The following is a 26,385-nucleotide window of genomic DNA, read 5'->3' on the forward strand; positions in this document are numbered from 1 at the left end:
CCTTAAGACTGCTGTTTTTCAGCATTGGTCTTAAAGCAAAGGCATCAGACTTTCTCAGTACAGACAGCATAAAATTTTTCGGGCAAGAGAAGAACTGAAGATAAAGAGCACATGACTGCTGCTGTTCAGTGGCTTACTCTCGAAATAGTCATCTTAAAATTCTGGGTATGTTGGAAGTTACCATTAATTTGGCCTTCCAAGCATGCTTACAGAGGTTGTGACCTAGCAAAATGTACCAGTAATGCACAGGGAAGGAGTCAATACACCTCTCAGATAATAAAGCATTTTAGACCTGTTACCCGTTTGTTTCAAAACCTTCTCCCTAATTTCACTAACTTTTTTTCTTCCAAGTAGCTTTGCAAATGCAAGCCAAAGAGTTTTTCTTCTAAATTGCATCGTGAGCACCAGCTGCACCTAAAATCTGAATTTCTAGTGTTATTGAATATTGTGACAACATGAAGAAAGACTTTACCTGAAGAAAACAGGTGGGATTCTAAATGGCAAAACACAAGATGATATGATCATAAAACAATTCTCTCTGCTTTTGGGCAGAAAGAACACTTGTGGATTATCTGCAAATTCACTAGCAATATTTTGTTGCTCGAAATAATAACTGCTGCTGTGCTGAGTGTGCATTGAGACTGACATGACTATGTGCTTCGTTCCAGAAACAAGGACTAAGAGGACTGGTGTACCACAGGCCAGTACCAAGGCATCTCAAAAGCAAGCACATCCTCATGCACCTCATGTCCAGCACTGCTACGATCGAAGACAGAATGAGAACGGTGTGCCTGTAGCAGGAGGTGAGACTGAAGTTTGAGGATAATTCAGACTTATAAGGAGTAGGACATCAAAAGGGCTGGTTTAGGTCTCTTAACAAACTATAGGCTTGTGTTGGGTCAGTGGGCTCTGTTCTTCTCAGAAGGTCTATCACTTCGTTACCTCTTCTCTGTGTTCTCTGTGGTGTTAGTCTACTTGGTGTTTTATCTCTTTGTCTCATAGAATCATAGGATGGCTTGGGTTGGAAGGGATTTTACAGATCACCTAGTTCCAACCCCCTGCCACAAGTATGGTTTCCACCACCTAAAGCAGGCTGTCCAGAGCCCCATCCAACCAGCCAGCACCCCAAATGACTCAATGTCCACCATTTTGTATCCCCTTAATTCCCTATGTCTCTGCCATAAGCAGCCCTCTTCCACACACCTCCCCAAGACCTGTCTTTTCATCTTCTGCTGATCAAACAAAACTTCTTCTGAGGTCACTGAGAAGCAGACAGCCTCAGGGCGTGTAGTTGGCAGCATAAAGTGCTGGCTTCCCTCTCTGCAAGTATGGAATGTTCCTACAGAGGTTGTTTTGTGGTGGAGTTTTCTGGTCTCATCTTCCAACTGTGCACATCTGAGGGGGTTCGGATAACCCTGATGAACCACCCATTTACTCAGTGTGGGGAATTTCTTTTTTCCCCTCCTTCCCCAAGTGTGTGGATTACATAAGAGGCAGGAAGAAGCAAGCTGGAGTTTTATCTCCTCTTAATTAGCATCCATCACAAAAACAAAGGGAGAAGTAGAGGGAGAGAGGAAATTCTGCAGTTTATGTGTTTTGATATTTGCTGTACTCTTCCAAAACACAGCATTCAGCTGTGTGCCTTAGGACACATATCTGCTATAAATTCATTTTTTATCTAATTTGTCTGAGATCTAAGCTTCCTGTGGAGGTCTGAGATCAAAGGATCTGATTCTGTCTGATGTTGGCTCTGACACATAATGCGTGCTGACTTAGTTCTGTCTATAAACTCGCAGTGGGAGGCTGCCATTCTCCCTTGGCACCTTTACATAGTGAACTTTCATTTTGGCTGGGGAGGCTGACAGGTACAACGTTGATTGGAGCCGTCATGTAAATAATTCATGGCAGCATTTTTTTTGTGTCAGAAAAAGGCAATCCAGCCACTTAAAGTCTTTTAGGAATAGTTGTGAGACAAAAAGATTCCCCGATATGTTCAAATCTAAACAAGGATAACAATATCTTAAGTGAATTTAATACATATGACTTGGAAATGTCTAATGTTTGATTTCCCCTTATTTAAAGTGATGTTGGTTTTGGAGAGAGAGGAAATCAAAGCTACAGTCGTTTTGTTTACTTTTTGCTCTACAGAAAGTTCCCCCCATAAGAGATCCCAGTTTTCTAATACAAGGAAGTTTTCAGAATCTTAATTATTAATCACCACAGGAAGTCTTGTGAGGCAGGGTTTTTCTGTTTGATAGGTGCTTGTGCAGTGCAAAGACCAAAGGAAGTGCAGGTCCTGGTTGTTGACTCAGAACAAGTAGCTGAGGAAGGGGATGAGGAAGAAAGCTGTAAGCATAGATATTCAGTATTTCAGGGGAGAAGGGATCAAGGTATCACAGTGTCTGACCTTGGCATAATAACAAGTCCCTTCAGCTTCACATAATGATCTCAGTCTTGAATTAAATAACTTTTGACTGACTAATGTACAGCTAGCAGGAGGGCACCTGGAGGTGGAGGAGCATATTGCTCCTTTCTGTAGCCTGTGCTGGTGGTTTGTCACCTTCATCACTGACAAGTTTTATCTTACACCAGTTTGCATTTTTGGAGCTTAATTTTACAGTTTTAGGGCCTAACCTATGTCCAGTGTTAGAAGTGGTCAAAGTCAGGTTGGACAGGGCTTTGAGCAATGTGGGCTAGTGAGAGGTGTCCCTGCCCATGGCAGCTGGCGTGGATTAGGTGATCGTCAGATGTCCCTTCCAATGCAAACTATTACATGATTCCATTATTCCGCAGTTCTGTCATAGATTATCCCATGTTGGACGAGACCCTAATAAAGTTCATGGAGTCCAACTTCTAATTCTACGAGTCTATGATTCTATGATTCTACAGTTTCTGTGGTTCACTTCTTATATTGGATATCCCTTTAGTATGATGCAGACTTCTTGTTTTGTTTTGTTTCTGTGTTTGTTTGCTTTCTGGCAGTGGAAATACTTGAGTGCTAGATTAAAACTGTAGCCCTTTGAATCCTGGCAATTTGAACTGATTCTTTTGAATGCTCCGATTTATTCAGATCTGGTTTTGATATCTGGTTTGTATTACTGCAAAAATAAAATGACTTCCCTAACACTGTTCACTCCTCCTCTACCACCAAAAGATCCCACGAATCCTTTTGGTTACTGTACTTAATTCCTATTCCACCATTGCCAGAAATCACTTCATTTTCCTGAAGAGGGTCCCCCACTCTGCAAACATGATCCACATCCCTTGTTCCTATGTTGCTCAGATCAATTCCTCCTTCTTCCTTTCTACCAGTTTGCCATTTTTTTCCTGATGTATTTAAATTCAATTGGAATTTCACTTCAAGCTACTCGTAGAGACACTGAATATCTTCCATTTTAGCTTTACTGTCTGGTACTGCAATATATCCCAGCCTCTAAGGGTTATTTTCCATTGCTGTGTCCTATAAATCTCAAGGCAGTGTTTCAACCTCGAAACTGCTCATATCCAGAAAGCTTTTAGCCTCCTCCGATCACCCAAACTTCTTTGATAAGTCCTATTTCCACAGCTGAAAATGGCACCTTTGAAGATGAAGAGAGGAGGAATACATACCACCAAATAACATGAAGCTTTGATATGGGATCAACAACTTGCTTGTGTGTAGAAAGAAGAAAGTTGAAGCTAGTGATGCATGTAATTTGTACTTTAATGAGCCAGCAACTTCTTATTAAGACAATAGTGAGAAAGAAAACTGTTATGCGCAGAAACATGTGTGACTATTGAAAATTTACCAAGAACTTTCCAGTGGATTTCCAAAAGACACAGCTGTGAAACTGAAAGCTAGAAGAACACACACACACACACACACACACAAAAGCAGCGCTCCTTAATTCCTTAGGCAATTAAGAACATGAAGTAACGGAAATTTTAGGGAACAAATTAAGACAGGAATATGATGCCAGTCAATAGAGACTCAAAACAAGGAATTAATAGAAAAGAGAGAAGGCTTGAAAAACCATAGGGATAAAAACTGCACTGCTAAGGATAAACTTCAGGGTCAGACCAGAAAAATAAGGAGTGATAACTCAGCGTTTTCTGGGACCACTTGCTGATGAGTGGACAGCAAATGTCAGCATTGTCCACCGACACATGCAGGAGGTGCACCAGAGCTAGTTATAGACTGGGAATGAGTAGGAAAGGTTTGGTTTCATCATATTTTTGTGAGGAAGGAGGAGGATTGGAAGAAATTAAACAAAGCATCCAGATGAAGCAGACTGCCGGTCTCTCGGTATCAACTCAGAAGCATTTGCTGCAACTCTACAACTGATTCAGTCTCCGCAGTTTGATAACTGTTTGCATTATTAGGATGTGGATATTTTGTATTTCCACATGAAAAATGCATAGTATGCATTTTGCTTTTCCTCCATTTTTTGCCATGTTGCTTTGTAAATAGCATTGCAGGTTGCAGGCTCTGCCCTGCGTAGGGCAATGTTGAAAATGAAAAGATCTCCTATAGCTTTATTCATAGAAATTGGATGGATTGTGTAATATTACAATTATTTTCAGTATTAGCAGTATAAAAAATAAGCACTACAAAAATAGCTAATTAATGATCTGTATTCTATACATTTTATTACTGATCCTTTATCATAATATTTTATAATCATTAGAAAATGTTGCAGGAGGTGTTTGTGTGTCGATAAGAACAAAGAGCTCTATGGTTGCTTTATGCAACTCTATGGTTGCTTTATTTGTGGAAGCAACATATGGGTATTGGGTTTGAAAACTTACTTTTGACAGCATGAAATTTGTGGCCACTTGAAATGATTGCTCCCCAGAATGACCTCTGTTTGTTTGCTTGTTTTTAATAATGCCTTTAACATGCAGTAAAAGAACGGGAGGATCAGGAATATGAAATTAGGGTTTAAGAATTACTGTGGAGCACAAACGCTTTTTGCTTTTACAGAAGTGGAAGAGACTGGAGCAGTGAGACATGAGATGGGACAAGGGAAGGAGCTGAGCCCACAGCTGTGTGAAGCCACGCCAGTGAGAAAGGCAAATGCCCTACAGAGAAAGACAAGTAACAGAGATATCTTCTCTTCAGCTGGGAAAGGTGGCAATCACCAACAGCCTTGTGGAGGAACAACTCCTGGGGACTCTATGGAGCTCCAACAGGCATCTATCCTGGGGTGCTCGGCCCAGAAGGATGTCCCACAGACTCCTGATGGCTGTGTGAATGTGGAAAGAGGGAATTTGGATGCAATGTGCAGCCCTCAGGAGGAGGTCAGAGAGCAGATTGCTATGGGAGCGGCAGCAGAGGGATATCAGAAGTCATGTCAGGCAGTGGAGCAATGGCCAAGCAAGCTTTGCCTTTCTTGAGGTCACTGTGAAACTGTTTTGTTTTGTCTCTGTGGTTGGAGGAGTGCACATACTGGCACAAAAAGCTGGAGTGTTATGTTGTGGATGTACAAATGAACCTGTGAAATTGCTCCACTGCCAACTGGGGGACCATGGCTATGTCTAGGCTACTAATCATAGAGCCATAGAATCATTGAATCATTGAATTGTAGAGTGGCTTGGGTTTGAAGGGACCTCGAAGCTCTCTTAGCTTCCATAAAAACTAGATGCAGACAAATAACCTGTTGAGAATAGTCCTTGGCTTCTGATACCCTGAAACTCAGTCTTTAAGACTTGTTTGGAGGAGTGCTAGCTGGGTCAGGCCAAAGGCATTCAGAGATTACCAAGCAATTCAGCACTGCAGGTGGGGGAGTTTCCACACCCACAACCTCACATTAATGTGCTCACACTGATGTAGTCTTAGTAGCTAGAGCAATATTGATTGGAGTGTTTACCCATACATATGCATATATAAGAATTTCTTCTGATCTTCCCTCTCAAAGAATTTCAGTATGTGCATAAATCTTCTCCTTTTTCTGAGGAAAAAACAAATAAGCAACTGTTCAGTTTCACTGTGACTTCCATGTTTCCCTATTTAAATCTGTGCTTAAGAATATTTGTTTTGTTTGGGTTTTTTTTTGAAATTGCAGTGGTTTGTGTTTTGTGTTATCTCTCCACCATACCATTATTTTCTAACACCTTTAAATCACTGACTTGTTATGAACAGAACTGTTTATGAGTGATAATAATAATACTGATGTGCTTCAGCTGCTCTGAGAATTCCTCTGTGCTTTGGTTTACTGAGCTGGAAGATGAGGAACTTTATTATACTCTCTCTGTACCATAAACTTCTTGGTTACAATATGCCCTGATAGCATGAGAAAAAATGTATACTTCTCTGTAAGAAAAATACTTATTTAGGAAGAAGGTGAGATTCTTGATTTGAAGAATACCTTGAAACCTTGATTTGAAGAATAAACCAGGCTTCAAATGTATAGAACTAAGATGCAGGTACTGCTTGGTGAGCTACTCAGTTCTCTGGGGATGAAAGTCTTATTCTAGATCATTAACCTAAAGGGAGCCCCAGTGTGTGCAAAAATTCACATTCCCTTGTTGTAAAGTACATGTACCTTGAGTCTGAGTTGGAGGGTGAAGATATGGACCTGCCTGATGCTTAAAATGTGAACAGGATGTAGAAGGTTAATGAGAAAACAGATTATGTCTTTGGAGACATAGAGAACGCTCAGCTGCAGTTATCAGACCCTACTACCCATTGGTTCAGCCAAAATGGAAAAACTTCCTCATTTATTGAGGATGCTCTTCATCTGTACAAGCTCCCAAACTGTGATTTTTCTGGGCGTTTTGTGGGTAAGTTCTAACTGGATCAGCCTGGCAACAGCAGAGCAGTGCTTGATCCCTGATCCTTATCCTCTTTTTGTCCATCAGTGCCAGCACAGCCATGAGGACTGATGCACATATATGATCCCACCCACACTTCCCACTAATAGAAGTAAATCCTATACTCAAGGCACTGATCCTCTTGAAATCATGGCTTTGTAATGTGAGATCTTTTTGATTTCATTTAGATTTCCTTTTTTGGATGAGTTGTTTGACTCTAAAAGCATCTCCAATCTACCCATGAGTAGTTCATATCAGGATGTACATGACATGTACATTGGTTAGATGAACCTCAACCTGACAGATATAAGTGACAAAAGAACAAATAATACCTTTCTCTCTTGTCCTTCTGTTACAGTGTGAGAATTCAAGAAGGCCTGAGCTGAAAGGGTGCATAGTGTCTGTGCTGCTGGAAAAGAACCTCTGTTGCTCTTTCATTCTGATCAAAGAGGCAATAATTGAACCAATTAAACTGCAAATAATATCTGACTTGTCTGCCAACTTTTATTTCAGTTCCATTCAGACAACTCTCACTTTAGTTGTATTTTGGGATCTTTTCGACCCATAAATGATTATGGTGTCTTTCTGATGTCTCTGCTGGAAGAGAGCTGCTATATTAAAGCAATGTTCTCCATATCAGATCATCACAGGTTGATCCATGAGTATAGGGCGCTGTGCTATATTGAGTTTATAAGAATCATTTTGAGGTAAAATCAGAGGAATTCCAGGCTGAGCCAGGCACCTGGCTGTTTGTGCTGGAGCTTCTCTGGCTCAAGACTGCTGAGGATGAGGGCCTTATGTTCCATGCAATATATCAGCCGTTCTGACCTCTTCCATGGAGGAGGACCAGGAGTTTCTTCTAACTTCTTCTGCAGAGATCAAAATATTCTCTTATGTGTATCAACATGGTAGGTCCCTCATGGTTAACAGTCCAAATAAGGTTCACCTTGCAGTAATGTCCAGGCTTGGTGACATGAGTTAAAGGTCCTTCCTTTCCTCCACAGCTGACACCCAGCTTTACTTTCACATGGTAGAAGATCTTTTCCTCTCTGCAGAAATACAGTTCCTCCAACACCTGAACCCTGCACTCCTCAGGTAGTTCGACTCCTGCTAGATGACTCTATCACATCCAAGCAGAGTGAAAGCAAATAACATATCAGTAGAAATGTCAGAATTTATGCAAATGATATCCAGATAATATTGAATATAAATGATATGCAGAAACTATACAGCGGAGCCTTCTTTGGGGGAAAAAGAGGACATATTGGAAAGAGTTAAGGGCTTTGATTAATCCTTTAATTCATAATCCTAGCATTTATCAAAACTTTGTTTGCAGAATAAGTAATGTCTTGCATGTCTAGACCTCTAATGGAGTAAGCAGGGGTAAATAACATTTAATTGCAGTATGGTTGATCTCAGTTTCCTGCACCACTGTGCATTAATTGAGTGAGTGGTGGAGCATGGGAAACAAGTGGGGAAAAAGTGAAGAGAATGTGATGAGAATTCAGTGCAAACACAAAGTGAGCCCTGAATAAATAAGAAATTTGAACAGTCGTGTGTGTGGGAAGGAAATCATCATGGTGATCATGAAAGAAATATGATGTTAAATAGTGGTTGAAAAGCACGCTTATAAAGGAGGTTGTATCTTTTCTATAAATAGCTGCTCTTAGACTAATAGCAAAAATACCTGGTTGAAATTGAATCCTGCTTCTCTGTGTCTGAGGCAGAAGCAGACTTGTTTTGAGAACTTTACCATCTGGACAGGCAAAGGCAAAACAGACTTACAGGGAACACATGGCTAGCTGCACAGACATTGCTGAGCTGCCCCAGCAATGTAGAATCACAGAATTATTTGAGTTGAAGGGACCCTTAAAGGTCATCTGTTTTCTACTCCCTGCAGTGAGCAGGGACACCCGTAGCTCCATCAGTGCTCAGAGCTCCATCCAGGCTGACCTTGGGTGTCTCCAGGACACGGCATCCACTACTGCTCAGGCCAGTGCCTCGTTGCCATAATTATTATTATCTTCTTCCCTATATCAAGTCTAAATCTCCCCTCTTTTAGATTGAAACCATTTCCCATGTCCTATCACAATAGACCCTGCTGAAGAGTCTGATCAGTGCTTTTGGTGATTTTGCCCAAGACCCTTAATGTTGACATTCTGGAGTTGTCCTTAATCTTTTTCCTAAGACTGGGCCAACAGCAGTTTCCACCTCTGTATGATGGCTGTTTATGGATAAGGTTGAATGCCCAAATATCCCTTGATATGAAGGCAGTCTGAAAAACGTGGTGAAGGTGGAATGGGGTAGGGAAGTGGTGGAAGGAGACAGATGAGAAACCACAGCGTGACATGTGGGTTATCCATGAGGGAACAGGGAGCCTTGATAGGCCTGAGATTCTGAAAGCCTTCTGGCCCAGCTGCAGGGGATTCAGATGAAAGGAGCTCCCTGTTTTAAGTTGTCGTCGTCCATCTTCTGGTGTGAAAAGACAGGAGGATTTTGTCTCAGTCTCAGCTTTTTGAAGCAGACTAATGGCGTGCTGTGGTGAAGACATATGCTCTAATGTGGCCTGCATTGAGGCAAAGTGCAAGGGATGGAATCTGCTAGAGAAGGACTGGTGAGGCTTTGACCTCCAAGACCCGAACTCTTTCTTGACAGTCATGTTAAATGTCAGTGAAATTGGGAAAGTTTGGCTCTGCTGCAGCTAACAGCAAATATTTCATTGAATTTGCTGGGTTTTGGGTTTCCACTCGCTCTGCTTGACACCTTTTTCTGTAATCCCATCATGTCCAATGCCACTCAGACTGTACTGTTATACATAAGAGTGTAGCTGAAAAGGTGCCTTATTTTTAACCTTGCTCTCCAGGATTTCCTGACTTCCTAGACAATGCTATTGTCAAAATTATTCTTTGTTTTATTTTTATTTTTATTTTTTTTCCCTTTTATGGAAGTGGTATTTTTTCCTCTTATGTCTGAAGCAGAGGAGTGCATTACAGACAAATTTGCCTAAGGCTTTGGGCCAGAGTTGATGAGACTTCATGAAGATACAGGAACAGGCACATGGATAGAAAAGAGAAAGTCTGTGAAAAATTAAAATGACAAGGCTGGTTAGGGAGCGGAGATAACTGGTGATGTAGTGAAATTAATTACAGACTGGGTTGAAGGAATTGTGTGCCTAAGACAAAATTAAAAAAAAAAAGAGAGAGAGAGAGAGAAACCAAATAACAGCAATGGGATTATAAACCCTTTCATCATCTCTATATGCTATAACTACTTATTATGGCAGTTATTTCTATAACATGAGAGGTAACAATGACAAGGAAAGGAGGTGAATCTTCCCTCAAAAAGTGATGATTCTGCAGCAAAAAGCCTTATTGAGAGTGGAATTACACAAACAAAATATCCTCCAGTGGACTAGGAACTGTAAAAGAAAACATTATCAGCAGTGCTGTCTGATGCAGCACTCTAAAGCTAATCATAGAATCATAGAATATTCTGACTTGGAAGGGACCTATATAATGGTAGGCACTCACTGATTATACAGACTTACAGAATTTTTCAGTTTAATTTTTTGCAACCATTATGCATATGCCAAGAGTTGAAGTGATACCAGCTTTGTACAGACAGGAAGAGCCTGACCAAAAATGTGGGAAAAGTTGAGTGACCATTTATTATGAAAACAAAACAGTAAAAAGACGATGGGGAGACCCAGATAGGCTGCAGGATCACTCCAGTATTTCTAATTCACTGGCAAAGTGACCTGGCATGGTGAGTTCTCTGGTATGTAAAAGGAGTGAAATAAAGCATTTAGTAATGGAGGTTGAAATGTCTTTTGGAGGAGGGATGATCAGTGGGGTGTCTACCCTCTACTTTTGCTTTCTTTATCTTTTTTACTTTTTTTTTTTTTAATTATCATTATTGTATTTTACATTGAGACCAGCAAAAAGTAGAAAAGGAATAGGAAAGAAAAATTGAAAACACAACACTGCAAAATTGGTGGTACATATAAATGCATACATACACACATTATATCTATATGCATACTATACATAAATATACATATAAATATGCATGTATATATATGCATATATATATATAACTACTCAATTTATCCTTAATTTTATGCTCAAGGTGAAAAATATAGCTCACAGAAGTCATAACAAAATGGAGGATGGTGTGAAAAAAATGTCTGATCTTTTGATCCTTTCTCTTCACTCTCACTGAAAATAGCTTTATTCTAATATGCCCCTATTACATCCTGTCAGGTTTGTCTTACATGCTTCAGTTCAAAGCTTTTTCTCTCACAATATAAGATAAATGAGAAAAAGTTTGTATTGCTGATGAGCTTGGCTCCATTTGCAGTTATGAACAAAGGCCATGACAGAGGATTGCAACTTCATAAACCTTGGAATTATTTAATTTCCATGTTGGATCAGACCAGACACTTATGCTGAGGCTGCTGGTGTTGGTTATGTGGGGAAAAATATGACCGAAAAGGAAATATGATGTGAACATTCCTTGGATTTGACCTTAAGCAAGAATAGACTTCTGGGACTGGTGGTTGCCCCAAATGGCATTTTGGATGGACCCATTTTCCCTGAATGTTTTATGAAAATACAGCGTTTAATTATTTGTATCCTATGGGTAAAAAAGAAATTATTTTGGCTTTTGTTTTAAAAGTACTGCCGTGTATTTCCCAAGTTTTGTTGCGTGAATAATGGGGAGAAATGCTCATCCATCTTGCTTTTCTAGATGTCCAGCCTATTCCTTCAAGTCAGAGTCCCATGGGAAGGAAGGAACAGATAAGGGGTTCCCCACAGGAGCAGAAGAGGAGAATATATACTTAGTCCTCTTGAAGAAGAGCTCTTTGCCTCTGGATTTATGCAGTGAATCCCTATGCACGCAGGGCCATTGGTCAGAGAAATGAGATGTGAGCTGAGCTCGGAGCATGTGCCAAAATGCTCTGCTGGGGTGGGTGTGGGTTACCTCATTCATTTCCCTGGAGGTCACTTGTCCATCCCTAGCGACGGGTTAGGTGTGGTTGAATTAATTCATACCTTCACTCCTGCTGCACCTCTGCCTTGCAAAGTACATTACACATGAAGCCAGTGCCCAAGACATGCCAAGTCTTGCAGCCATCAAAGGGAGCACTGTTAAAAATAACCCACCCCTCCTCTCCCCCCACTCCCTTGACTGTCTCTCCGTGTCTAGGTGCTGACAAAAGTTATTTGTCGTATTCCCTTCATTCGGTGAGTGACAGGAGACTGGTGTCAAGTGAGAAAATGAAATGTAAATTTTATTAAACACCTTCTCATCTCTGTGTATCAATCCAGATTCCAGCCTAACACAGCAAATCAAATCCTGTCTTCGCCAGGCCTGAGGGCACAGAGAGAATCATTTCTCCTTAATACCATTCCCTCCTAGTAAAATATTTTTCTGTTTAGTAAATGAAAATTTAAAATGCAAACCCTATTTTAATCCCTGAGAAAAGATGTGTGTTGCAGGGAGAAAGATGCTGTATTTCATTCTGTTACGCCTTGTGCTTTCTTCTTGTTTTCAGACCCAGCAATGACGATGAGCTGAAGCATAAATTGTGACTCGATTTCAGTCTTGCCCACTGGGAATCTTTATCTTCGTGTCCACCACTGGGCTTAGTAGCATGTCCAAAGATGGTACAGCATCCACTTGTTTAATCTAAAACTGTATGGTAGATTATATGATGAACCGAAGACTGAGTCACTGTTCCCAAATGAACAGGATCAGAAGTTGTGGGTCCTAATGCCTCTGTGTCTTTAAGAGTGAGACTTGTGGAGTGTGGTAAGAGGTTAAATTTTCACTGAGAGAATCTTTTAATTCTTCTTTCTGAAGAGCAAAATCGAGGTTGATTTGAGTTACTGAATGTAAATATTTTTTTGCAGTTGGTGACAGTATGGAAACATCTATATTTAATAAAGCTGTGTAGAGGTGGAAATTAGGATGGAGAGAATATAGATGTGAGATAAAGCCTGGACACATGACTCATTCTCCTCCTCTCCCTGTACCTTCAGGAGGTGACACTGCAGAATAGTTTTATCAAAGTCAGTGATTAATTGGTGCTTTGCCTGCGTGTGTGGTGGTGGAAGCACTGGATCGCTGCTGTCTGAGGCACTTGGTGAAGGACCAAAGCCAAGACCTAATTTTCATCTGAACTCCATGCTGCTAATTATTACTAGTAAAGTGTTTATTCTAATCTTGTTCTTCTTCATATATAGTCAATAGAGACAGATATGCTCTCCAGAGGGTACTTCACTTCACTTCCCGTATACAGCCATCACGGGATAGGCTGAATCACCCTCTGGAAGTGGTTGTCTCTCTGTGGGGGTTACATGAATAGCTGAGATGAGATGCTGGCTTCTCATCTTCTCAAGCAGGCATTTCAGTTGAATCTGTTTGTGGTCTTCCTAAAGAATCATAGAATGGGCTGGGCTGAAAAGGACCACAATGCTCATCTAGTTTCAACCCCCCTGCTATGTGCAGGGTTGCCATCCACAAGACCAGGCTGCCCAGAGCCACATCCAGCCTGGCATCCCTAGATAGAGCACACGCTCCTCACTGAGCAGCTCCTAACACATTGTAAGATCAATTTTTGATGGGAAAAAGGGCTGTGTAGTGCACAAATACAATACGAGTAGGTGTTAATTATGAGGTCAGTCAATGTTCTCAGTTTGCAGGTCCGAGAGTTGCCCACAGCACATGTATTCAAGGAAGCTAAAAGTCTGTGCAGTGGAGAAAATTGTAGTAATTCTGAAGAAAAGTATTTGTAATTAAAGGAAAATTATCTTGTTATATTCTTTTTTAAATTCAAAGTTTTCCTTCAAAGGGAAATAGTAGGCTCTCACTAGCCCTAATCACTGTTTTTCCAACCCGTCTTGAAGGAGAAGCTGTGCTCTGGTCCATGAATCAGGGACAGAATGCATGAAGCAGGGAAGAGTTAAGTAACACACTAAAGTTTGCAGCAGGAACAAGTGGGAAAAAAAAACACCATTAAAAGCACCCATTTCCCTTGGCTATCTGTCCTCGGACAAATTCTCTACACCATTTTTGTTATCTAAGCCTGTTTTGGAGAGGAAAGCTGTCCTCGGCTCAAGTCTGCATCCTGCCACCAATTCCCCTCTGCAACCTTAGGCCACTCATTTAAAGTCTCTGCCCTTCAGCTCCTCATGAGCAAAATGAGAATGCTAATACAGCTTCTCCATACTGCAGTCCAGTCTGCCCACTTGGGCTGCAGGGTCCTCTGCACCGACGCTGTTGCTAAATAATTATTTTCCAAGCGTGGTTCGATCCTGGCATCCCAATTGCCACTGGAACCATCCTTGAAACAAAATAGTAAGAGTAGTGATTTTAGTCATAATAGAAATACAGAAATAGAAATAATAAACGTACCCACACTGGTTTTACTTGCAAGGTGCTGAGGGTTAAAGGAGGAAAAAGTGCAGTCTGTGCAGCAGAGCTGTCACGTCACACAAATTGTCAGCTTCCCTAATATCACCAATCCCTCCTCCGCCTCACCAACTTAAATTCTCCCGTGCCTCAAGGTAGGTGGGTGTTGGGACTCAGTGCTCCAGATACATCCACACCGGAGATCAGTCATTTCACACCGCCAGTGGGCTTCTTTACTATTCTAATACAGAACCGATTGCACACTATGACTAATAATGTTGGCGGTATGAAAGAATTATTTATATAGAGACTGAGAAAGGCCTCCTTGGATTTCTAGACAGGACAGTCTTGATTTGGAGGGAGCAAAGCATAAAATAACTTCAGGGCCATTTCAGACTGCAGTCGGCTCCAGGAGAAGAATTGACAATTGGCGTTTGAATTTGGAGCTGCAGGTGTATGGAGTGTGGAAAACTTTCTTCCTTCATAGAGAGAAATCCCCCATCCTCAGAAAGAGAGGTACAACTAGTGAATGCCTCTCAACATACGTGTGTGGAAAATAGATTCTGTCAAATTACATTGGTAGGGTTTTTTTTCTGCTGAGGTTACGTGTTCACTTAATACAGATAACACTACTAAAACAATGGGAAACTGTGGGACATCTGACTTACTGCATGATGATGTTTTACATTGCAAACCTAGAGGAATAGTAGATGATGGATGAAAAGTCGTCTGATAGGCTCAAAATATGTTTACAGAGTCATAGAGCCATAGAACCACTAAGGTTGAAAAAAAAACACTGAGATCATCCAGTCCAATCCCAACCCATCCCCACCATGCCCACTGACCATGTCCTCAGTGCCACAGCTTCTTCTTGAACTCCTTCATGGATGGTGACTCCACCATATCCCTGGTCAGTCTGTCCCAGAAGTCACTGCTGAGCTTCTCTGTTTTTAGTCTGGTCACAAAGGGATCAGTTTTTGTTCAGATGATATTTTAGTGATGTTTCACCTATAAACCCAAAAGTAATCTAAAAGCTGCTAATCAGCCAACTGGCTAATGAGACAGAGACTCAGGGAATGGCAAAACAAACAAACAAACAAAACAAACAAACAAAAACACCACAAGAGGATATTAAAAAAGTGATTTTAATCCTCTGATACTGTTTCTATTATGATATGTGACACATCAAGTTTTTCCAACCCAAGCCATTCTATTATTGATTCTATTGATTCTGTGAATCTAAAAAATGGTAAATAATGGATGTAACAACAGCCTCTTTTGGTCTGATTCCAGAGACCATCCAAGCCCACGGTTCATTCTCTGGATGTCCAAGTTTAGATGAAATTTAAAGGATAAATGTGATTAATTTTCAGTTTATGTTTGTGCTGAATATTGGGAAGTTTTGGCTACAAAGCCCCCTTCCAAAGCCATTTCATCATAGAACCATAGGATGGTTTCAGTTGGAAGGAACCCTTCAAGGCCATCTGTCCCACTCCCTGCACTGAACAGGGACACCCACAGCTCCATCAGTGCTCAGAGCCCATCCAGCCTGACCTTGGCTGTCTGCAGGGATGGGAAGATGTGCTTAGTTTAGTTCCTTGTCAAATCTATGGAGTACCAACAGTGGTGGACCTACATAGTGTGAGGCAAAAGAGAGTTAATTAAATCTACACATGCAACTTTGAGTTCCTTACATTTTTGTTAAGTTTATAAGTACTACATATTCTGCACTGAGCATTTGCAATGAGAAGACTGGAAAACCTGAGCTCAGATATATGCTCACTTTTCAGGTGATCTCTGACCTTTCTGTGACTTAGGAGATGAACCAAAAATTGAGAAGAGAAGGAATTCAATGGCTTAATGCAAGTGAGTCTTTCCAATCTATACATCCTATATGATACATAAGTCTCAGTAATATTGCCTAATATTACTGGAATCGTATTCTTGAATTACGCTTGCTGCAGAGGCTACGTTAGTGCTACTCTGATCTTAACCACCATGGAAGTTTCAGAGAGAACAGAAAACTAAGACTATCCTTCAAAAGCACTATACATTCGCTCCCCACGCCTCTGAGGATCAGTGAGGCAAATATCCTTCATCTTTAGGTTTATTTATTGGTTTATAATATTCCTGGATTGCATAATAGAGAGATGTCTACCAATGCTCTAGAGAAAGCACTGTTTCTCATGAATTTTATACACGTAATTTCCTTTGGGAAGTGCTAAGTATGATACCTTCTGAAGGACTCTGTGGAAAATTCATGTAAATAAGGCAAAATGGATTCACGGCTCCAGCCTGCAGTCATCTAGTGAACACCGTTTTGAGAAATGAAAGCTCTGAGGGCTCAAAATGTGGACATTTTCTTTACACACAATAGGCCATGGTACATTACAAAGGCTTGCTGGTTCCCATTTGTAAGATGACAGATCAAGATATTCACAACGACCATTTTGCCTTTATGTCACCATATAGAAGAAATCCTTTGCACCTCGCAGTGCTTCAGTTCACACCAACATGACTCCCAACCCACGAAGACCTTCTGATGCCACTATCATGCTAAGAATTGCATTCTACATGCCTCCCTGTGCTTATTCTTCAGGTCAGGGCTTTGTGCCATTTGTTTTATAATCACATTGACTCTTCCAGTGATGCTCCTTCAACTTGGGTCTCCAGATATAAATAACGTTTTGCACCATGGCTTTGAGTTAGTAGCGCAAGTGGAGACTAAGGGCATCAGTTTGTTTATATGCACACAAAAAGAGGGCAGAAAAAATAAAAATAAAAATAAAATAGCCATCTTGGCTCCCAGAGAGTTAACCATCAGTTCAGTCTTCCTGCCTGTCATCCACATTACTTACATCTTCCAGTAGAGAAAGCTTTGTGATGCTATGTGCATTTCATTTCTAAGGTTCCTCTGATATCCAGTATTATTAATGTATATGCACATTTGCTTTAATTTTTTTTTCTTTGAAAATCATATGTCTCAAGCTGTCAGTGCTTGCCTATATATCAAAATTTTTTGGAGCACACTGACTTTTTTCCAACAGTTCACAGACAAATTATTTCCCTCCATGTTAAACAGCTTTTCATCCAATCAGAAATTTATTGTTTCAGTTCTTCCCAAAACAAACAAACAATCTGGAATCTGAAGTGTTTCTTCTTATCTGGCCTTTTCTTTTTATGTAAGGTACTTGATTGGAATGAAGGGCATTGTGGCAGAATATTACTATTGCTGAGAAAAGAAGTAGGACTGACCCAGGCTGGATGGGGTGTTGAGCCATCTGGTCTAGTGAGAGGTGTTCCTTATAGCAGGAGGTTGGAACTAGATGGTCTTAAAGATCCCTTCCAACTCAAAACATTCCATGATTCTATAACCCTACAGGGACCTACTCTGTACATATAGTGCTACAACTCAGGGAATCACTCAGGAAGGAAATCTGGCAAATAGAGCAAGGAGGTGGGCAGGGGGAAACCAAGGACTGTATATTGCTTGGGACTTGTGCCCTTGGCTTGAAAGGTGAGAACACCTTTTATGAAAGGAATTGGAAGCTGTGGTTATTGGTAGGAATTTTCCCAGTAATATCCATGTGCTGAGTGCAGGTGTGATTATTTTCATTATTTTGTCTGATGGAGTATGAAGTTTGTATGTCTGCTGGCTGAATGCACGGAAGCGACTTGTCTGTCTTTGTTAAACTTTCCATCTTCAGACACACATCCACCAAGAGAAACGCCTGAAAATTTGGACTGTTGTCAGGTAGAATGTCTCAAATAATTGCTTATTTTGTCCCATCTCCTGTAAATGTAAATAAGTAAGTACGTAAGTAGGAAAGTAAATAAGGGCTGAATGGTATTGATTCAAATGGTACCAGGGGACAGTATGACCTATACAAAATATATGTCCATCAAATGAGAACTGCTCTCAGTAGGAATCTTCTAGTTTTTGCTCAAGATTCCTCTAATTTAAAAACAATAAACACAATAAAGAGCCTTGAGCTTTGATGAGAGAACAATATTTCCATATCTTCTGTAAGAAAAAAAAAAAATCTAAAAAATAACAGTGAAGAACAGCTATCTTGTTTTGATTTCAGGAAGCAGTTCAGAAAGCATGTGAAATTCATAGCTGATGGTTCCTATAGAATTTTACAGTCATTTAAAATTGTCTTGTGGACAAATAGATACAGTTGATACATTTCCAACAGCTCTTTTAGATGGGAAGAACCTGAGATTTTTTGTTTGGCATTGTATAAAGCCCCTGTATTTCATTTATAGGTGGGAAAGGTGAATCAAACCTTGATATTTTGACTCTGATAAGACCTCAAAATCTTCAGTATAACAGACCAGAGAGATGGAATGCATCGGACAAAACATCATCTCACAGCTTAAAATCCTTCTCCCAAGATGCTGCCTGGAGACCAACAAAATGGAGAAAAATAAAATAGAATAATACAGAAATTCATATTCAGGACAAAGAAGGGAATCCTCAGAGGCAGTAGGAGTCACAAAGGAACTCTTCTGATTTACTCTAGCTGAGCATCTGATGCCAAATATCATTAATGAAGCCACCAAGCCAAATAATGCACCCATCCTATTCCCTTATAATCATTCCAATGCCCCTCACAGCTGTTTCCAACTGTGTCTCTGATCTCCTTGCTAAGACATTTAAATCTCCTGTTTCATTTGCATGGTTATCCAGTGAAATAGCTCCTAGTGTTTCTTTTCTTGTTTGCAAAACTGAAGAGAAGGGGGAGGCAAGAGGTAGGGGGAAGACGTAGGAATAGGAGGATTTATCTACATTGCAGGGAAATTATTCAAATCTGACAACTTACTTTTGTTCCACATGAGACTTGCTTGGAGGCTTGGACTCTCACGGGGGCAGATAGCCTTTTTTTTTTTTTTTTTACAAAGCCTTACCATAATTAGTATTTCATCTCATTTTGTTTGGCATCCCAACATTGAGCTACGTGATGGAGCTGCCTGCACAGGAAGGGCAATGGCTTTGTTTCACTGACAGTGGCTTTTTTTTGACCCATGAATAAGTTCTCAGGTCAGCAGATCAAGAGTTCCGCAGGAAAACTCCCACCAGAACAGTCTGATTACAGGACTGGAAAAGAGGTCTTATGGTATGGACATAGGAATAGTTTGTCTGGGCCACATCAAAGCCCATTCAGCCCATATAGCAGTCAGAGAGACAAGGGAGTAACAGAAGAACCAGAAGAGTAAACTAGTAATTCCCAGGCATGTTTTCCACTTTCCTGTGACCTGTACCACAGAGGAAGCAGATTTCTGCCTAGTGCTCCTTGATGACTTCTTGCAAATTTTTTGTCTGACTACTTTTTTTAACCATGTAAGTTTTAGTGTCAACTTGCAATCGTATGGCCACAAATTCAAGTTTACTGATGTAAAGGAAGGGGGAAGTTCTTTACAGAGAGAGTGGCGAGGTGCTGGAACAGCTGCCCAGAGAGGCTGTGGATGCCCCGTCCATCCCTGGAGGTGTTCAAGGCCAGGTTGGATGGGGCCCTGGGAAGCCTGGGCTGCTATGAAATGTGAAAGTTGGAGGCCCTGCCTGCAACAGTGTTGGAGCTTCATGATCTATGATTCTACAATATGATTCTATGAGGTATTCTGCACAGAAATGTCATTTTTTGCTATTGCAAACCTTATGTTTGAGCTCTTCATTTTATACCTCACTGTCCTTTCACTGGAAGCAGAGAATGGTCATTCCTTCATGTCTACCCTCTGCACTCTGCCCATCCCCTTCCAGTCTGAGTTGCTCTACTCAGTTTATAGTTCTGCACTGAAGAAAAGGTGACCCCACACTACCAGTAGGACAGAAAAGCCAGACTTTTAGTGGTGGTTCTATGCCTGTAAGGAATGTATATATAATTTTTAATATCAAGCCCTAGGTGCTGGTTGGTATACTATTTTTACCTTTTCCACATTTCTTCACGTATTTTCCACCCCACCTTTTCTCTCTATTTTTATTCCTTGGCCTTCTCTTTCTTCCACAACTCCCAGTACACTTTTGTCCTGCAAAAGTTATCAAGCTCAGCCATCTTCTCCTCTTCTCTTCACCTCCTATGGTATCCATGAAATTACCACTCAAATCAGTCTCCAGTCCTCTCCGCAATGTGGTGTATCCAGCCATGTCAAATAACACAAAGTTAAAGAAAACAAAACAATACACATCGTAAGATATAGAAAAAAATGTGGTTTGTAAGCATCACCCCCATATGCTGTATTTGTTGTCACAACGTTGTCCAAATTCATGCATTTCTACTGGTTCTGGCTTATTTTACTCAATGCTGATCCCACTTTTTTGAGGCAAATGTTTCTCATAAAGCGTAGATTTCTGTAAGCAATAAGAATACTAGTCCATGTGGTTCCCGAGTCCCTTATTCAGATATATCATATAATGCCTGTGATATGATTATGGCCACATTAGGTTGGGAAGAATCTGCTATCAGCATCCTGAGCAGGCTTTATATCCTGCAGCATCTTAAATTCCTCCCACACTGCACCCCAAGGCATGCAACATACATTCTTAGTGTGATGTAATAAAAACATCGCTGTTGCCATAAGGCAGACCTCACAATGAAAAAATAAAATAATAATATTCATGTCTCAAGGCCATTGAGACATCTCACGGGATCCTTGGGAAGCCATAACTGTGATGTAGCATGGGCTGTAGTTTCCTTTCAAGGAGATTTGCTGCAAACTGAGCAAAGACAAGTAATTTCTGAACTATCTGATCTCAAATCCAAGGATTACAATTTGGAACAACACAGAACTGTAAATATACTTTAGACACCTAAGATCAGAATAAGACCTTATGCTTACACTTACCAGTAGTGGGAAGTGTTTTTGGAGGGGAAAAAATAGTTTTTCCTTATAAATATGAAGAATAGTTGGACTGGAGAGACTGCAGGCAGCCGTGGGCTGATGCATGGCTTTTCTTTTGTATTTTAAAGGGAGAAAGCATCATTTAGCTCTTCCTCTAAGTACGCAGCACTTCAGCACGCGAGGAAGCCAGCACATGGCAAACATGACGCTGGGAAGCCCATTGTCTTCTCTTGCTTTTGTCTTCAGTGGCATGGCCCTTCTACAAAGGAAATACTAATCAGACAACAATTGCAAGAAGAGGTGCTCCTACAAGAGAACGACAAGCAAAAAGTTAGAGAAAGAGACACCCACCGTTTCCTGCCCCAGCTACAAATCAGCACCGAATGGCGGTGTGAGAAGTGAGCATTAACATTCAGCTGGCTGTTACTGTGAGCCATAATAGGCACGAGTATTGACTAGACCCAATATTAGTGATGGTACTGGAAAACCATCCTTGCTTTTGGCTGCCTGAAGGCAGTAGTGATTCCCTGCTTGTCCTATCTGTCAGTCTATTTGATCTCCAAATGAATTGCTTTTGATAACAGCTATATAAATGCAGAACTGTTCCGCTGGGCCTTCTTAAATGAGACTCCTCTCTTTCATCTCCCAGTCATTTCAAAAAGCAGATAGACTTGTTAGAGGTTTTTAATGCAATGATTTATGTTTTATCTTGCCTGGTTTGAGGCAGCATTTATTTAGCACTAAATTCTTCCCAAGCCTATATATGAGGGAGAAATTCTTCAACACAATATTTGGGATTTAAAACAGTGCCCATGTGCATATGTGCATACGTGATGATGTGTGTATGTGCATATATGCTGCTGCAGCAGAGAGAAATAAGTGATGTTATTTCTTTTTAGGAATTCGATGCTCCCATTCACTCAAATCACTGCACCTCCAGGCAAATTAAGAGAAACAAGAAAAGCAGGATTTGGAAATAACCTAACACAGCCCTCAGTCTAGGGGAAGAAACAGTGTTTAGAATAGAAGAATGTGAAGGAAGAGGTGTACCTTCATTAAATTCAATAGAAAGCAAATTTTTGAGTGTTTGTAAGGTATTTATTAACATTTCTTACCATTAACAAACGTTATCTATGAGATTTGGTAGTTTTTCTTTTGCCTTTTTTTGTTTTGTTTTGTTTTGTTTTGACTTGTTGCTGAATGAGGATATGAAATTCTCTGAGTTCAAAAATCAGGTGAAGAGTTGATTTCAGCATTCCTGTTGAGGCCCATATAGTGGAAAGAATTGTCATATAAGGGAACATTCATCATAAGACTGTATGAGATAAAATATTTGGGCCTGGGCATTTCTTACTCCACTTTTTTTGTTTTTTAATGGAATAATAATTGCAAGGGTGGGACAATTCCACTACTTTATTCCAGTGGTGAGAGCTTAGGTTATGCTAGGACATGCACAATGGATGGAAGACAAAAGTGTTTTGAAGAAAATTGGCCTAAATATCTCTGGGACAAGAAACTTGTGCTCTAAAGAGATTAATTTTGTGAAGTAATGAAGCTGGCTGGCCTGTCACTATGTTACACAGCATATCATTACCTCTAAGGAGAAATAACTGATAGATTCAAAAAACGTTTTTCTGCCAGGGAAAAAAATAATGAATGTTCTGATGGCTTACAGACTGTCTTGACAGATGTTGGCTTCAGCTTAACTAACTCAGGTTCATTGAGACCCTCTATTCTATTCAGGCTGCCCAAAGATGTGATGGTGCCCCATCCCTGCAGACAGCCAAGGTCAGGCTGGATGGGCTGTGAGCACTGATGGAGCTGTGGGTGTCCCTGTGCAGTGCAGGGAGTGGGACAGATGGCCTTTAAGCGTCCCTTCCAACTCAAACCATTCTATGATTCTATGATTCTACCCTCCTTGTTGGAGCACTTTTCCAGAATTTCTTTCCTGAGCTTTGTGTCTGAAGCTTTTCCTATTGAATTTTTGGTAAATGAGCTATCTGTGGCATACAGAAAAAAAAAAAAAAAATTAATTCCCCCTTTTCTTTTTGTTTATGGTGACTAAATCCCTGCACCTACTATTTTCCTCTTTCTAAGTGTTTGAGATATCATACGTGATATATATATACATATATATATGTATGTATGTATGTATGTATGTATGTATAATTTGTTCCAGATCTGTGGAGATGTGTCCCTTGGCCTCAGCTGGGGGGCCGTGTGTCCAGAAATAATACCTGTGTTACTACTGCTGATCAGATGGCTGTGAGAGGAACCTCATCTTCTCCAGTGCTTCACAAAAAGACCCCAATGCTTGAATTGTTAGAAGAAACCTACGCTCCTGGAAGCTGCAGTCTACTGAATCAGATGATCAATACACATACATCTTCCTAGCCTGAAATGCTTCTACATGTGTAAAACAAAGAAACAGTGCTGTTTCTGAGTTTCTTTGGATATCACATACCTAGTGAAATTTCGTTTGTATTTAAAAGTAGTTTTCCATCAAAGGATACTGGAAAATCGTATAATCATTTGAGTTGGAAGTGACCATTAAATGCCATCTGGTCCAGCCCCTCTTCAATGAACAGGGACACCCACAGCTCCATCAGTGCTCACAGCCCATCCAGCCTGACCTTGGCTGTCTGCAGGGATGGGGCACCACCGCCTCTCTGTGCCACCTGTGCCAGTGCCTCACCTCCCTTAGTGTAAAAAACTCCTTCCTTATATCCAATCTAAATCTGCCCTCTTTTAGTATGATTTCCCCTTGTCCTATCAAAATGCTACCAAAGACCAGCCTAGATATTATTTGTGTTGGTAGTTGTACTTAAATAGAGAGATTTTATTAAGCAAGCAAAGAATAAAAAACAAAGCTGGAAAATTCACAAGGATTTTTTTTTTTTTTTTTGCATTCCATTATTAATAAAATTTACTGACAAAATATAAAACTAATATTGCATGAAGGACCACAGGCATAAATACTTGTTCCAAGTTAACTCTTTCCTTCAGAATGATCGATAAAGAGGACTAATGTAAATGAGAAGATTTTCATTAAGGGACATTATTCTGCTCTTATTGAAGTCGAGACAACTTCTTCAAGTATGTTAGAGATAACAGCATTGATTGAGTCCATCGGGTTAGCTTTAATATGTAAACATACATGAAAATTGCTGCACACAGGGGAGTGGTGAAATCCTGACTCGGGTCATGAAGAGAAGGCTCTCATAGACTTCACTTGGATTAGATATTTAGTCCATGACTTTTGAACATTTTCAGTCTGTTTAGAAAAGTCCTAAGTCTGTAATCTGGACAAGTTGAAAAAGTACACCTCAAGGACTAAAAAACTTCAGGGAGTGAAATTTTGATAAGGTTAATGTGCAACTGTGATTTACAGAAGAAAAGTAAAAATCCGTGTCACCAATTTGAGTAACTCCTCTCCTTTCTATTCTGGCTCGTACTGGAATGACTGAAGAATACTGAAGCCCATTATCACCATCACAGATCCATCCAAATATAGTCAAAACCAGCAAAAATGTCCTCACAGATTCTTGTTATCTTTGGATCCGAGAAGAGGACCAAAAATATTACAAAATAATGAAATAATATCAGGAATCTTTCCCTAGCCTTGAAACTGTTGATAGCACTAAATTGTTTTGTCTCAAGAGAGCTAGCAATGATTCCTGGACCTGCAATCATTTCCAAAATGCATTTTGTGTGGCACTACAATGTTTGGAAATGAGAACTCCCTCTTATTATGGATATGGCTGGACAGTGAGAATCAGATTCGGGGGCAATGAATGATCACAACATATTGAATTTACCGTTGTGGATATCACCAAGGTTGATACAGGAGATGGTTGTTGGTGATCTGGCTTCTACCATTGGATTTATCTGATTTCAAAGGAAAAAGTAAAGTTTGAAATCCTTCTGTCAGGTCTATACTAATGAGAAAAGTAATATCAAGGTAAAATTTCACTGTGCAGGATGTTCAAGGTACAAAACAAATGGCTGCCAGAGGAGCTTAGAAGTTACTGAAGTGCAGTGAAATGGAAGCGTTATTACTCACCCTCAACAGACGAAAAACTATAGACTAACTATATCCAAGAGTTTGTATTTTATTTATTTCAACAGATACGTACATATGCATGTATAAATTTATATATTGGAGCTCCTGCTGCTATAAAGGACTCAGCGTAACTGGGCAAGTTTCTAAAGAGCACAGTATGCTGAAAACATGGCCTTAAGCATCACAATAAAAGCTGAGTGCTGTTGATGGCAGTAGAAAAACATGAAAATGTTCCATTCAAAATGTCTTCTTGTTGAAAAATGTTTCTTAAATTGGAGTTTTTCTATAGGAAAATGTTACTTATGAGAAAAATAGTTTGCATTTTTGGCAACAGAAAAAATTGGCTGGGACTCAATGGCTTTTTTTTCCAACTGCTGGCTTTCTGACAAAATTTTAAATACTTTTCAAGGCAAGACTATCTGAAAACGCAGAATTTCAAGTTTTTCTCTAAGTGTTGTTCTAGAATAAAACATCTTTTATATCATCTGAATATTAGCTCTTAGGTTGGCATGGAGGAGGTAGATGAGTTTGTTTTAGAGCTGTACTGAAAAGCTGATGGGCACTTCCAGTCCTACCTTTACATTACATGCTCCAGGTGCCTCAGAAAATAGTGGCAAAACCATGGGTGGATCACACTCAGCTTTTCTGAGCAGAAGGTCAACACTGTTTTCTTGGTTGGTATCATCATCCTGTTCCTTAATGAGGACGTTCTTGTGTGATTTCCCACGGATGTAATGAGTTAGAAAAACAGCAATAACAATGTATGATATTCCTTGTCTTCTGTCGTTCAATGCAATAGCTCAACACCCTGGTTCTTTAGGAACACCTTTGCAGGGAGATTTCCATACGTAACATCCCTGAGTGCCCTTTTTCACCAACCAGGACAGCAGACTCCATTCTGTATATGGCTTTTGTTTTGTTTTCTTTTGCTTTCAGCTCTCAGCCAGCTATTTTTGGGGCAGAGCGGAGGGAGAGCAAGAAAGGATGCATCACTCCAATATTTCCCTCTGTATGGCATCGCTTATTAAAATCCTGTTGTCCTGACCATTGTTGTTGCCATTGAAGTCTGGTTTATTTACTTGAAAATCTGATTTGTTTCATTTTATTACTGTGTTTGCGAAGTAACTGATATCAGATTCTGCAGGAAAGAGCTGCCATTTACCAGCAGGCTGTGATGGCTCTGACGCGGTCTGCAGGACCGGCTCCGAGGCTTGCTCTGCCCTGGGGGCTCTCGCAGAAATAAGATTACTGGCAATAACTGCTTCAACTGCTTT

The 26,385-nt window shown here is 40.3% G+C and overlaps 1 protein-coding gene across 4 annotated transcripts in view; it reads left to right on the forward strand.

Moving 5' to 3' along the window:
* PKHD1 (PKHD1 ciliary IPT domain containing fibrocystin/polyductin) overlaps positions 1-16,280 on the forward strand; it is a 288,369-nt gene extending 272,089 nt beyond the window's left edge. For 3 of the 4 annotated variants that reach the window (XM_085218344.1, XM_085218343.1, XM_085218345.1), the window contains 2 exons: positions 669-803; positions 4,964-16,279. In XM_085218344.1, coding sequence (XP_085074470.1) covers positions 669-803; positions 4,964-5,376 — 548 coding nt within the window. In that variant the 3' untranslated portion in view covers positions 5,377-16,279. Of the gene's footprint in view, positions 1-668; positions 804-4,963 lie in introns of all 4 variants that reach the window. The other variant, XM_085218346.1, reaches the window with a different exon arrangement.
* The last annotated feature ends 10,105 nt before the right edge of the window (positions 16,281-26,385 follow it).

The sequence above is a fragment of the Meleagris gallopavo genome, chromosome 2 (genome assembly GCF_905368555.1).
Source record: "Meleagris gallopavo chromosome 2, MGAL_WU_HG_1.1, whole genome shotgun sequence".
NCBI classification, from domain to species: Eukaryota; Metazoa; Chordata; class Aves; order Galliformes; family Phasianidae; genus Meleagris; species Meleagris gallopavo.